Source organism: Chenopodium album, chromosome 25 (genome assembly GCF_948465745.1).
Source record: "Chenopodium album chromosome 25, dcCheAlbu1.1, whole genome shotgun sequence".
Taxonomy (NCBI): Eukaryota; Viridiplantae; Streptophyta; class Magnoliopsida; order Caryophyllales; family Amaranthaceae; genus Chenopodium; species Chenopodium album.
The window spans coordinates 14,391,438-14,405,205 of NC_137858.1; the positions used below are offsets into that span (position 1 = coordinate 14,391,438).

At 33.4% G+C, this 13,768-nt stretch overlaps 2 protein-coding genes across 2 annotated transcripts; one reads left to right on the top strand and one right to left on the bottom strand.

Annotated features, from left to right (window-relative positions):
* Positions 1-89: 89 nt before the first annotated feature.
* Positions 90-5,079, bottom strand: LOC145613758 (putative serine/threonine-protein kinase WNK11). Its single transcript, XM_081668821.1, has 7 exons — positions 4,318-5,079; positions 3,027-3,050; positions 2,750-2,815; positions 2,012-2,068; positions 587-622; positions 295-441; positions 90-185 (listed from the first exon to the last, which is right to left on the bottom strand). The coding sequence occupies exons 1-7, from the start codon at positions 5,077-5,079 to the stop codon at positions 90-92; spliced, it is 1,188 nt and encodes a 395-aa protein (XP_081524947.1).
* A 6,480-nt stretch (positions 5,080-11,559) lies between these two features.
* LOC145613759 (putative serine/threonine-protein kinase WNK11) lies at positions 11,560-12,651 on the top strand. Its single transcript, XM_081668822.1, has one exon. The coding sequence runs from the start codon at positions 11,560-11,562 to the stop codon at positions 12,649-12,651; it is 1,092 nt and encodes a 363-aa protein (XP_081524948.1).
* The last annotated feature ends 1,117 nt before the right edge of the window (positions 12,652-13,768 follow it).

Consider the following 13,768-nt stretch of genomic DNA (forward strand, 5'->3'; position numbering starts at 1 on the left):
AATCTATAACTTCAATCATTTGAAGTCAAAACATAAAACAAGCATCAACATAATCCAAGCAACTTCTAACTAAAACTCTCTACAATTCGTCACAAAAACTGTCGACTTCTGTGATGCAAGACTATATAGTTAGCTGCTTCTATTATTAGCTTATTCACATAAAACACAGCTTCTGATGTCAATCTCTTAAAACATGGCAGAAATCATGTTCATAGCTTTTCCAAGTTAACACCAGCATAAAAATCTGTCAAGCACTAAGGCACAAAATATCTACAAACAAAGAACCAGGCACACCAGTGAATGAATGACAGCATAAGCATACTCATACAAAAGCAGCATATCCAGCTCCAGCATTAGCAGCAGAAAGGAGTGCTGCATGTATCCAACCACAGATAAAGAATCCTGCCCAATATCCGTCACATTCCTTCTTTCGCCATCCACCTAAAACCAACAAACCATTTAAGAATAACTCAATAAATTCCCTGGCAGAAGTATCTACTAAAGTATAGACTATAGATTGAATGAAACCTTATCCCATTTTGATTTCTCATTTTGTCAACCCTCCCGTGTTACATGTCAGCTGTACCTGACTGCAATCCAGAAGAAGGCAGATAGGAAACACCTGCAGAGTGGAGACCACAAATAACAAGGATAAAATGTCACTACTAGTTCAGAAAATGCAAGAAACAAATATATATTGCATAAAACATATTGACGAACAGATCAAGTATTTGACTTAATCTATTTCTCAATACTTGCATAAGCTTGACTTAAAACATCATGGACATAGCAGCGTAGGTAGTAAATGAAGGCTTGTAAAGTTGGGAGAAAAGGGGAAGATTTTATAACATCTCACATCACATCGGTATACAGAGAAGTTACATTGTATCTAGCTGACTAAAAACTAAACAAAAAAAGAAACCTGCAAATCTTCCATACTTTGAAATGAGAATTACAAACTGGAATGTATGGATTATGGAACAGCAGTTTGATCAATGTTTGGGTTTTTGCATTAATGATATGAGGATAAATTAATGAAAAACTAGGGAAGTGCCACAACACCACCCTACCCCAGAAATATTCATGCTCTCAAGATATCATGTATACCTTTATCTACTAATAGCAGAAACAAGTAAAGCTAAAAATAAAGAACTTGACTCCAACTGCACGACAATCTCAAGAAAATCATTTCCTTTTAGAAGCATCTCATTCACGAAAATTTGTTCCAAAATGATAATTAACCCAGGATTTTACAATATTTCAAACATAGAAATCATCCAAAACAAGTAGCAAACAAAACAATTTAAAAAATAAGTTTTCAAGCGTTAGAAGAAATTATAAACATTGACACAATGACACTAACCCATAACACATCAAAATCTTAAAGGAGCTAATCATATCTGGCTGAAATGACAAAAAAGAGACCTAAGAAAACCCCTGAACTTCGATATTAGCACTATTTACTGTAATATCATGTGGTTTTATATTTTAAGCTATTTAATTCCTTTCTTGAAAAGTTACAAGCGAACACAAAAAGAGGGCTATAAGCCAAACCAGATTAATAAAGCACCCAAGATATTACTCGTATATAAATAGAGCACCTAAAATATTATGTACAAAAAAAATAATAATAAATAAATAAATCAATAAATAAATAAATAAGCTCAAAACTTAATCACTGAACCCATATGCACATCAATCTGATACTCAAACCCTTTAATCATCTTATTTACAAGTATACGTTCAAAACAGAGAAGTTGCATGACTTGCACCTAAAATTTCAGCACATATATCATCAACAAAAAAAACACCTAATTACATGCAAGACAAATGCAATAAGATATGCTCTAAGAGATTGTTAACAACCTATTGCATCAAAGTAGTCCCTCTAATCATACCCATGTGGGTCAAATACATCTATACTGAAGCATGAGCCTATCTCATCAATATCTTGATATCTCACGGCATGGCATAAGCAATCAGGGTTTCAATAGTCTTTTCTATTTCAAACCTCTACCTTGAAGCTTTTTCCTTGCCTCTTCAGCACAAGAAACTTATTGATCTTCCCCTGCAAAAACAAAAGACTTAACACAAACCTTTGGAAAACAGAACAGATTTTTGGCTTTATAGTTCTGATTTTATAAACCATGCTTAACCCAAACTATTTTCAGGGGCGGAGAGGAAGTAGACACTGACCTGAAAGTTTGTAACTCATCCAAACACTTAATTTCTGGCGGAGGTCGTAGGAATTTTTGTAATGGGTCAGAACCTATTCCATCTTCCCCTGCAAGATTGAAACCTTCCCCAAACATAGCTTCTGATTATTCCGTCACACAATGATCGATCAAGTTGTAAACCGTCTACTTATACAGACAACTGACGGGATTCAACCAGATTATTTGGTGTCATGATCTGTACATTAGTTACAGTTGTCCTCTGTTGAATATATGCACCAAAGCACAAAACATATAGAGTTACTTATTTTATATTAAACAAACCATAAACACTCCATCCCATTTCACATATCAATAATCAAAAGTACCATCATTTTACTATATGTAAAGAGAGAAAAAAAAAACATAAACAAATGAAATTCTGTAAAATTCTAGTCCTTTAAAAGACTACTTTGGAAAATTAACATACCGTAACATATTTTAAGCAGGAAACAACTCTAAGGCCCCTAAGTTTCGTTACTAAAACTTGGCAAATTAACATACTTCTTTTATGGAATGATTAAATATTAACTGACCATGGGAACTCTTGAGCTCTTCACTGTAGTGACTCGGCCAGCATCCGTACTCGATATTTCTCCATCCTGAACAAACCACAGCAACTCATTCATTAGCCATAACAACATATGAACATAAGTATTGGTGAAATACAAGCTGCTGCTGCTGCTGCTACTGCCCTCACATCAGCAGGTAAATATGAAGCTAAGAAGCAACTAGCTAAAGGACTATCTGCATTACTTCTCTCAAGTTTCTGGAAGCTCCTAGATAGTTCTAGATTCTTCTAAAGTTTGTTACCAGCCACTTGTACAGCTCAGCATTCTGTTACAAGATAATGCCAGCTCAGAATCCTGTTACAAAAGAGTTCTGGTGTATTTTATAGCTAAGTCTTATTTCTGTTAGTTGTATACTATGCTATAAAGAGTCGTAGAGCTGTAATCTTATCTATCATATGATCAATAACAAAAAAAAAAAAAAAAAAAAAGAATTCTTTCCCCAAAACTTCTCTCTCTAAATTCTCTCTAAACTTCTGCTAGAATATTGACGAAACTGAAGAAATTCTGCTAAGATTGCAGAATTCAACAATAAGAATGAAATATTCATATTAATTAGAATCTTATGCACAAATTTATCCTCAAAGTCGTCTTTAGTACAATTTAACTCTCAGCAATCAAAACGATAAACTAAGGCTCATATATTAGGGAGAAAGGGTCCAATTTCATAGTTGCATCCAAAAATTGAAGCCAAATTAGATTCAAATATCATATCACGCTCAAAGTTTTCCTCTTATATCGAATTAAGAAGAACCCTAAATTGAGTATACAGAGAATCAAATTAACGATAAACCCTAGATTGTGAAATTGATATTCGATTTTTTCAAAAGGAAATAACATCTTACCTTTAAAGCTACTTCAATGGAGGATGGAAATATCAGAAATCGCCTCAATTGATTGAAATTAGAAAACGAAAAAATAGCAAAGTTTGAATTTTTGAGAATCAACGACTCAAAATTACTGTATACAAGTGCTCCGTACTTTCTTAAAAAAAAAAAATACAAGTACTCCTTTTTTGTACGGGATTTTTATTATTCTATAGGCAATTTATTTTTTTTTAACGAAATTATAGGCAATTATTGATATGATAAGCAATCAATTATGGATATTGTAGGCGGGTTCAATATATTTCAAACTTCATATGTACTTCCTCTGATTATACAATTATTGGAGATAGAGAGATAGAATATAAAAATGTACCATGTGATATGAGAGTTCGAGAAATATAGAGAGAGTTTATTAACTATAAAAAAAAGTGATGGAAATAACTTGAAATTATCTTGCATGGAACACATTCAAAATTCAACTTTATGATGATATTAATTATTTTTAAAAAGAATTAAACGTAGAATATCTTCAAAACAAAAACAATACGGATTAATTTAATTAAAAGCTGTCTAAGTAAAACAACCTAACACAAATTTTATGAAAAACTTGCGTAGTGCATTTGTAATTGATGTAGAACTTCGTAGCTGTGTCCTTGATCTTGTGACTGTTTTCGGTGCGAGTAACGGGTCACTGAGGAGTTCAATTGCCGAAGGTCTTTCACAAGCCGTAGGAACCAAACACTTTTTAATCATGTGTCGAACTTGTAAATCTGTGATTTTGTTAAGAACTTCTGGCATAACACCCAACTTTTTCCTTTTGGAACGTTCATTCACATCACCACCACATTCCTTGTACGGAGGTTCACCCGTAAGCATTTGAAGAAAGCACATCCCAAACCCGTAAATGTCAACTAGCTGAACTGGGTAATATTGTTTTTCAAGAATCATCGCGACACCAAAATTTGCTATCATTATCCGGCCTGTACTCCCATCAACATAGATGTTTTTACCATCCAGAGCGCCGTGCACGATTGGAGGATTTTGAGAGTGGATATAGTGTAACCCTTTAAGGATCTGTCTAGCAAAATCCTTAATTGCCTCGATATCGAAATGAACATGTGTTTCGAAGTACTCTTCCAAAGTCCCTGATGTATAAATCTCAGTAATCATGTTAATTGTGTCGGTATCAATCCAATAATCATAGCACTTGATAATATTTTCATGATCTAATGACATTAAAAGACTTGCTTCAGCCTTCAAACTCGTAAGATAGCTTACGTTATTGTATATATCATCTGTTAACTCTGTCTTACTCCAAGCAATTTCTATTCCTTTTACTTCATCAAAACCACTGTACATTGTTTTTGAGTCCACTTTGCCTATGACCTCGTCATACCTTGCGTATCGTCCTGTTGAATCTCTTTCGACAACCTCGAGACCGTTGACATCGATCGATCCAATGATAGCCATCACTAGCTAATTAGCCAGCTAACAAAGAAACAGAAAAAATAATTTATTTGTTTTGATGGCTAGGGATTTTTGTGATGAAACTTTTGTAGAATGCTTCATATATATAAAGGAGAGATGCACTTATATGCTAGTTAAGTTGTTTTAGGGTTGTTACGAACCTAAAACAAACTTACTATAAAGATGCTTGATGATTAATATTGGTGGAGATAAGATAGGAATTTATATACTAATCAAAATCAAATTTCTGTTGACTTCCGTTTTTTAAATATCTAAATAGATTCTGCCCTTTGACTTGTTCAAAAAAAGTTTTTTTTTTATTTTTTATTTTTTAAATATTATTATCAAATAAAAAAAGCTTAATCACTTTCTTTTTTTTTTTTTTTTTTTGAGGGCAAAAGTTTAACCACTTTTTTTTTTTTTTTTGAGGCAACCACTTTGATATTAAATAGTTTTAGTAATTTGGTTTTATTCCGAGATAAGGACGACAAAGTAGTCAGTTCTTTTTTATAGTAATATCACTTAATTAATTGATAGTACCTTTTGGCTTTGAGCAAGTTTGGGAGAACCATTGTCTCCCTGAGATTGCTCCTTATGTATTGATGGACAATTTGTCCAAATCTTAATTAATGGTACTACTAGCTTTCCCTCAAAAAAAAAAAAAAAAAAATTGCTCCACAAATTAAATAAGGATTTTTATTTTTTTAAGGGGACTTCTGTTTCTTGAATCTTAATAATCAACTTTAGATATGCCAAAAAAAAAAAAAAAAAATGTAACAGCTTACATAACTACATCAACTAAGTAAAAGTAAGTGACTTACCTTTCCGTTAGTTTGGATATGCCATGTAACAACTTTTGATAGCAATTATAAATATCAACCAGACTTAGCTCAAAAAAAAAAAAAAATCAACTAGAGTTATACTGTGATACCACTTATTTCTTTAGTTTCTTTCTATTGTTGGTAATTAGTCATGGCGGGTTTGAGTTCATGATCCAAACGTGGTGCTATACACGGAGACTGACCCGACAGGGCAATACATAATGTACAATACTCGCATAGGAAGTGTCTACAGGGGGTTACGTTGTTTGATAAACATCAAGGTATAGAAATTACTTGGAGTAATAAGACTACGATTACAAATAAATCATTAAGCTCTAAGGGAAGTTATGTGAAATAATGTACAAAAGCTAGAATGTAGCCCTTAACTCGAATCCAAAACATAAATTGTAGTCTGACAAAAATTTAAATCAAATAGTCTTAATTTCGTAATCATTATCCCACTCAAACATCTTATTTGATTGTGTCTCAAAAAAAAAAAAAAAAAAAAAAAAAAAAAAAAAAAAAAAAAAAAAAAACATCTTATTTGACACCTTTTTTTTTTTTTTTTTGACGGAATTATTTGACATCTTTTGAGACTTAATTGGATGTATAGTTTACATGCTTCGATCAATTATAGTAGTCACATATATAACAGATTTGAAAACCAAATTAAAGGAAGAAAAACAAATTGTGTACACCAAATATTATAAGCAATCAACCAACTCAAGAACATTCATTTATTCATATCAAACACTTAATACAAGTGATGAAAATCAATTAACAAACAAAAGATGCATGATTACAATCCCAGCATTAATCTAAAAACTGAGTAATCATACATTTTATTATTGAAACTGACTACAAATATAGAAGACAAAACATAAAAGAACAAACTAACTAAAAACAGACTAATATTAGAGCATGGCAAGTTTCAAACAGTAAGTTGAGGCCAGCATTTGGAGAGCACTTTCAACTCAGAATAGGCAACAACATACCCTGGGTAACAGCTCCAGCAATACTGCTCTGAGGCTAATCGATTCAGTCAAATAACTCGGTAACGGTGAAATAAACGGGTCCTTCAAGAGCTCATTTGCCGAGGGTCTTAGACGACCCAATAAGCACCTTCTAGTAAATCGATGAACTTCATCATCGTCGAGTGCCATTTTTTCTAGCTCAACTTGATCAAGGCCGCCTAGGTACTCTCGTTTCTTTAAAGTCGTGGCCACACCCGTGCAGCATTTGTTTGCCCAGACCATTTCTAGAATGCACGTTCCTAAAGAGTAAATATCGACCAGCTCGTTGTAACGTCCTACAGCAAACTCTATTGACTTGTAACGTGATCCAACCCATCTCTGGTAACAGAATCTTTGTTCAAGAAAACACGCAAAGCCGAATCCTCCGATTTTTACATCTCCTGTCTCACCATTCACAAAGATGTGCTCGCAGATAATGTCACGGTGCACAATTCGCGGTGTTTGGTTGTGCAGATAAGCAATTCCTTTCAGAATCTGTTTTGACCATTTCTGAATTGCATTATGACCTGATATCTTGTGATTTCTGAGGTACTGTAACAAGTTTCCTGCAGGAAAATACTCAGTAATCATGTTTATGGTCTTCGCCTTGTAATCAACCCAATAATCGAAGCATTTCACTATATTTTTATGATCTAGTAGCTTCATCAAACAAGCTTCTGCACATATCAACTCAAGAATTTCCTTATTCTGTAACAAATTCTCTGCTAACTCTGTCTTAGTCCAAGCAATTTCGATACCAGCGACATTATCGAATCCCTTGTAAACCTTCTGTGTACTACATTTCGATTGTCCATCGTACCATACGTCTTTCCTATTCGAGCCATACGACTCATACCTCGAACCTTCTGGAAATATCTCATTGACCCTTATGTAATCTCCTTCAGAACAGAGAAGCGTTTTACCTTCAATCATCTCATCGTACCTAACATACCGCCTACTCGAATCAGTCTCGACAATCCTACTGTCACTGCTGTTACCTCCCTGCGACCCAAATGCCGTACCATCAGACTTTTCCCCTTGTAATCTTGCCATCTGATCGCGCACAGTCTCTCTGAGAAACTCAACTGTAGTAGCACTGATACCTGCTGCTGTCGATGTTTCAGGAACATCGTCTTCTACAAGAAACGACTCCTTCAGAAGGTCATTTGCGGCAGGTCTTTCTGATTTATGACGCAGACACTTATCAATTAACTGCCTAATCTCCGAGTCTTTCACTTTGTATAGCACAGTAGGCGGTTCACGTTTCTTAATCTTGTCGAAAACGAGTCCTGAGTTCTCGCATTCGCTGTACAGCACTTCCTTAGACAGTATCTGTAATAGTGTCATCCCAAATGAAAATATATCAGTCTTCTCATCATAATCTCCCCCTCTTAAAATATCCGGTGACAGTGTTTCTGGAATACCATCATAGCCGGTGTACCATTTTTCATCATCAAGATGCAACGCGAACTCGAAATATCCGAGCTTAACTCTTCCCACACTTCCATTAACGAAGATGTTTTCAATCTTCAAATCACGGTGAGTTATTGGTATATTATGCTTCCTGTGAAGATGATTCAACCCGGTTAGAATCTGTCGACACCATTTCTTGATCGCCGTGTTTCTTTCAGCGAGAGTATGTTTGCTGAGGTACTCCCTCAGATTTCCTGAACTAAAATTCTGAGTAATCATGTTAGTAATCGTGTTACGAGCTTCAGGGGTGTCATCGGGTGTCCAAGATTTGTAGAGGTTCAGTAAGTTATCTTCTGGGAAAGTCGGATGAGACGATATTCGATTGAATTCGTCTGACAACTCAGTCGTCTTACACCAAGCAATTTCTTTACCATCGAGCTTATCAAACCCCAGAAAAACTGTTCTGGTGCCACTTCTTGCTATGATTTTGTCGTACCTTACGTATCGTCCTTCCGGAGACACCTCCTGAACTCTGTATTCGTCTGCGTGTGATGATCCTGACGAACTCGAAGAAGCCATTACTGATTTTGTTGAACAAACAGAAGGTTTGGGAATTGGGATTGAAAAGATGACTAAGGAAAAAGGAAGGTTGTTTTCTGATTTTTGAGGAAAAACAGAGAAAATTTGCTTATAATTGTGTTGTTGAACAAACAGAGAATTTTGGATTAAAATGAGAATGTAAGAACAGAATTTTAATGATGATTTATATAAGGGTCACTTCAAGAGAAATGACGACTTATATAGATGAATGTAATTTTGTAAAATAGAAAAATCGGAAATTTGGAATGGGTTAGTAAATACCTATAACGGTTTTTGTTAGTTGGGGCAGTTAAGTCAGTTATCAAGAAACAGATTTTTTTTTTTTTTTTTTTTTGAGGCATAGAAACAGATTTACCCTTTCTTGATATCTATTTTTTTTTATTTAAATATTCTATAATAAAAAACTTCTTGAACTGGAAAGTGGAAATTAGGATGATTAGTAGATATTTATAATGGCTTAATGTAACGAACTTGCTGCTAGTTGTGACAGTTAAAAACGGTTATCAAGAAAATAGCTATACCCTTTCTTGATTTTAAATTTTTTTTTTTATTTTTGATTAAAAATATTCTATAAAAATACTCAACCTCTATTCAAATTCTTCAGCAATTAGTTTTCTTTTGTTATTCATTTACTTTTTGGTACCATTAAAAAATTTATATTAAAGGATAGGAAAAAACTATATAATCCAAACCATACCTAAGCTAGTTTGATCTCCAAATCTCAACTTTCAATTATTTTTTTTACTCTTTTGTCCATTAGTTTACTTAATTTGATGATATGTGAACAATTCTTGCACTACTTTTAATTTGATTAGTATGTTTATAATCAATCAGTCACTAACAATTAAATGTATTCCATGTAACGCTCGTATAAATACATGATATTACTCACTTTGATCCTCAAATTACAGTTTCACCTTAAATAAACCCATAATAACATTACAATTATTATGAAATTGGGAGGAATATATATATATTCCACATGATGCAAGCTAAGTAATTAAATAGTTTTAGTTGTCATCGAATATTAAAATAATATCAAGCTACCTGTCCCTAATATCAATTCTTGTTTGATGGAATGCTAATCAGAGTTAATATCGTCTTTATCAAAATCCATGAATTCTATGTCACATTAGAATTTTGGCATTGACAATTTTATTTTAGGTCCTTGCTTGCGACTATTTTTGCTCATTATCTAAAATCTAAATGGCCTAATTATGTAAACCCTTATGTCATCAATTTGTTCAACAGCCTCAAGTTGTTTCATCAATCAGGTTATTCCAGGGTTATAATCTTGTTTAATTTGCGCTCATAACATGAACAAAATTGTGAACATGTGATAAAACTCAGTTATAATTAAAAGCAACTAAGTGAACACTGTTCTTTTTATCCAATCACTATACTTATAACAAGGTAACTCAGCAATGGTTGCGTAGATTAACAATTACTCTAATTAAGCAATTGTATTTACAATTAACTCTTGACAAAAATTAAAATTACAAAAAGTCTTACAATTAACTAACACAGGAATGAATAATGTTCTTTAATTCAAAAAAAAAAAAAAAACTTCTTGAAACTGGAAATTTGGAATGGGTTAGTAGATATTTTATAACGGTTTAATGTTACTAACTTGCTAGTTGTGGCAGTTAAAACGGTAATCAAGAAATAGAAATACCCGTTCTTGATATTGTATTTTTTATTTAATTTAAAAATGTTCTATAATAAATTTCTTCAACTTTTATTCAAGAGATTTTATTTCGTAAAAAAGATAAGAAATGAGAAACAGAAATACCCTTTCTTGATTTTCTATTTTTTTATTTTATTTAAAAGTATTTTATAATAAATTTCTACAACTTTTATTCATGATATTTTTATTATAAACTGAAAATTGAGTTGTTTCAAGGCTTCAAGAGTTCAAGCCATATGTCATGTCACTGAAACATCCATTAATTAAACCTAAGCTACTACGTAAGTACGTATAATGCGCTTTCTAATTGGAATTACTCAACCTCCTCTAATCTATTATTCTATTTTCTTTCTTTTTTTTTTTTTTTTTTTTTTTTTTTTTTAGGAATTGAATCTTGATAATCTACTTACATTACCTACCACAAATAACTAAAACTAACCGACTTACCTTTCCGTTTGGATATGCCATGTAACAACCTTAAATTGCAATTATAAATAAATATATAATTAATATTTGTAAGCATTTTTCTCTACAAACTAAAAGTACTTTCATCATTTTTTTTTTAAAGCACTTTCATCATATAATAGATATAATTAATATTAAAAAATAAAAAATAAAAAATAAAAAAAAATAAAAAAAACAAGAAAATGGATTTCGTTTTGTTGATAACCGACTCAATGTAACCGACTTAATATAACCTACTTAATAACGGCCAACTAACTGAAGACAAATCTGTTCTAGATGAACTAACTAGTTATAAATATCATTGTACGCTGAAAAAAAATCACTCATCAAAATTCTCCAAAAATTCTGGTATTCTTTCAAGAGAATTCTCTATACATTTCTACAAACTATTTAGATCATCAAAAATTTAACTCTCTTTAGTATCCTTTTTCTTTTTTCTAGTTTCATCGATCAACACCAAATCTTGGTGGTTCTTTTGTAAGTAATGGCTGCTGGTTTTAGAGATAAAGGCAAGAGACCAATGGAAGAAGGTGGGAGCGAGGAATGTCCAAGGCGCACGGTGGTGGAGGTCGGTCGAGACGGGAGATATGTGAGGTACGTGAATCGCTTAGGATTTAAAGAGGGTAAGGAAATTTATGAGGGAATGGATAAGTCAAATGGCATGTTAATTGCTTGGAAAGTCATAACAGTGACCGAAAGAGATGATGTTAAGAAGTTTTGTAAAGAAGCTAAGATGTTGCAATCGTTGAACCACGAGAATATAATCAAATGTTACGACTATTGGGTATGTGAAGAAAAAGATGGAACCTTCAAAATTAATATGATTACCGAATTGCCTTGTTCGTGGAGTGTGTCGGATTATCTAAAGAAACATGTAACTCTGGTCGGTAATACAGATGTTATTAAACTTTGGAGTAAGCAAATCTTGAAGGGTTTGAAGTTCTTGCATACCCGCAAGCCGAGAATGATACTACACCTTGATCTAAATTGCGACAACATATTAATTTGTGGGGAATCAGGCAACATCAAACTCTCAAATTTCGATATCGCCTGTTATGAACCAAAGAGCGAAGGAGAGAAGGCCATATGGGGTGAAATAAGGTTTCGAGAGCCGGATACAGGGGATAATACACAAAGTGGAGCGACAGACATCTACTCGTTTGGAATGTGCGTACTACAGATGATGAGTACGGATGAGTTATACAGCGAGATATTTAGGCGATTAACCCCACGAGAAAACGCGAGTGACCAAGAGAAACGCAACATGTTGGAACGGGCAAAAAGTTCTCTTTGTTATCATGTTTTGTCGGGTATAAAGCCGGATGCACTCAAGAATGTTGAGGACCGAAAGGTGAGGAAGTTTATTGAAGGGTGTCTGGCTACTGCACAAAAAAAGCGACCCTCGGCAAGTGCTCTCTTGAAGCACCCTTTCTTTGCGGAAACAAAGCCGAAGCGGGTTGGCTACTCTATGATCACTAAATGGCATAATACCAAGATGTATATACGCAACATGCCAAAGCTCGAATTTTATCCGGATGAGTCGGTAATGAACGAAATCAGAAGGCAAGAGCACTAAGTGTGTGTTACTGTGTTAGTGTGTGTAGTATGGTGTAGTGTGTCTTCATCACTGTGTGTTAGTGTGTGTAGTTGGTGTAGTGTGTCTTCAGTGTGTGTTAGTGTGTGTAGTTTGGTGTAGTGTGTGTTTCAGTGTGTGTATGTGTGGGAGGGGGGGTTGATTTTTTGTTTGTTTGGTCTAAGTAATGTTTGTTGTTCAATTTATAGGGTTCATCTTCAATCACTTGTATTCCATCTTTCAGTTGAATAATAAGTAGGTACTAGATTGTTATTTTTATTTGTTGACTAATTTATTTGCATCTAACTTAGTTTTGATTTATTTGCATAAAACTTTAATGTTTTACACAATTATTGATGATAATATAATAATATATAATTTATAGATTGTCATTACTAATAAACCGATACCTAAAACTTAAAATAAAGGAAATTGCATGTTTATTTTTTAGACCTAAAAATCTAAGCTTTCAAGTTCAGCAAATTCATTATTCAAATTCTATTAAGAAAATAAGGGGAAAAAAACATTATCCAAACTTATTAATTTTCCGTACCTTTTTTTTTTCTTTTTTAAGGAAATTAATTTTTCGTAACTAAAGTTGCACTAACATGATTTAGACACACCTCTATTTGAGAGCACAATTTAAGTCGTCCCTCGACTATGATTGTATGTCCCAAAATTAGGGTTTGTTAGTTTCTTGCAAATTTTGCCCTAAAATTCATAAATCTCTACAATTTTCCCCCAAATTTATTTCTATCCCTGAATTGGAATTATGGCTGAGGATTTAATGAATGATTTCGAGAAAATCAAATTGACCAATTAGGATGAGTCGAAGGTTATTGGTGAACATTATGAGAATTTGGAGGATGAAGAAACGATGACGAATAAGATTACCCTATAGTTGGTAGGGAAATAATTGTTGACAACCAAGCCTTTCAATGTGGAGGCTATGAAACGCTCATTAATGTCGGTACGGAAGTTGAAGGATAATGTCGTGATAAAAATGGTGGAGACGAATGTTTTCGTTTTCTAATTTTTCAATGAAGTAGATAAGGAGAAGGTGATAGAAGGATGTCTGTGGTTCTTTGACGGTAACTCCTTATTCTTAAGGAAGTTGATG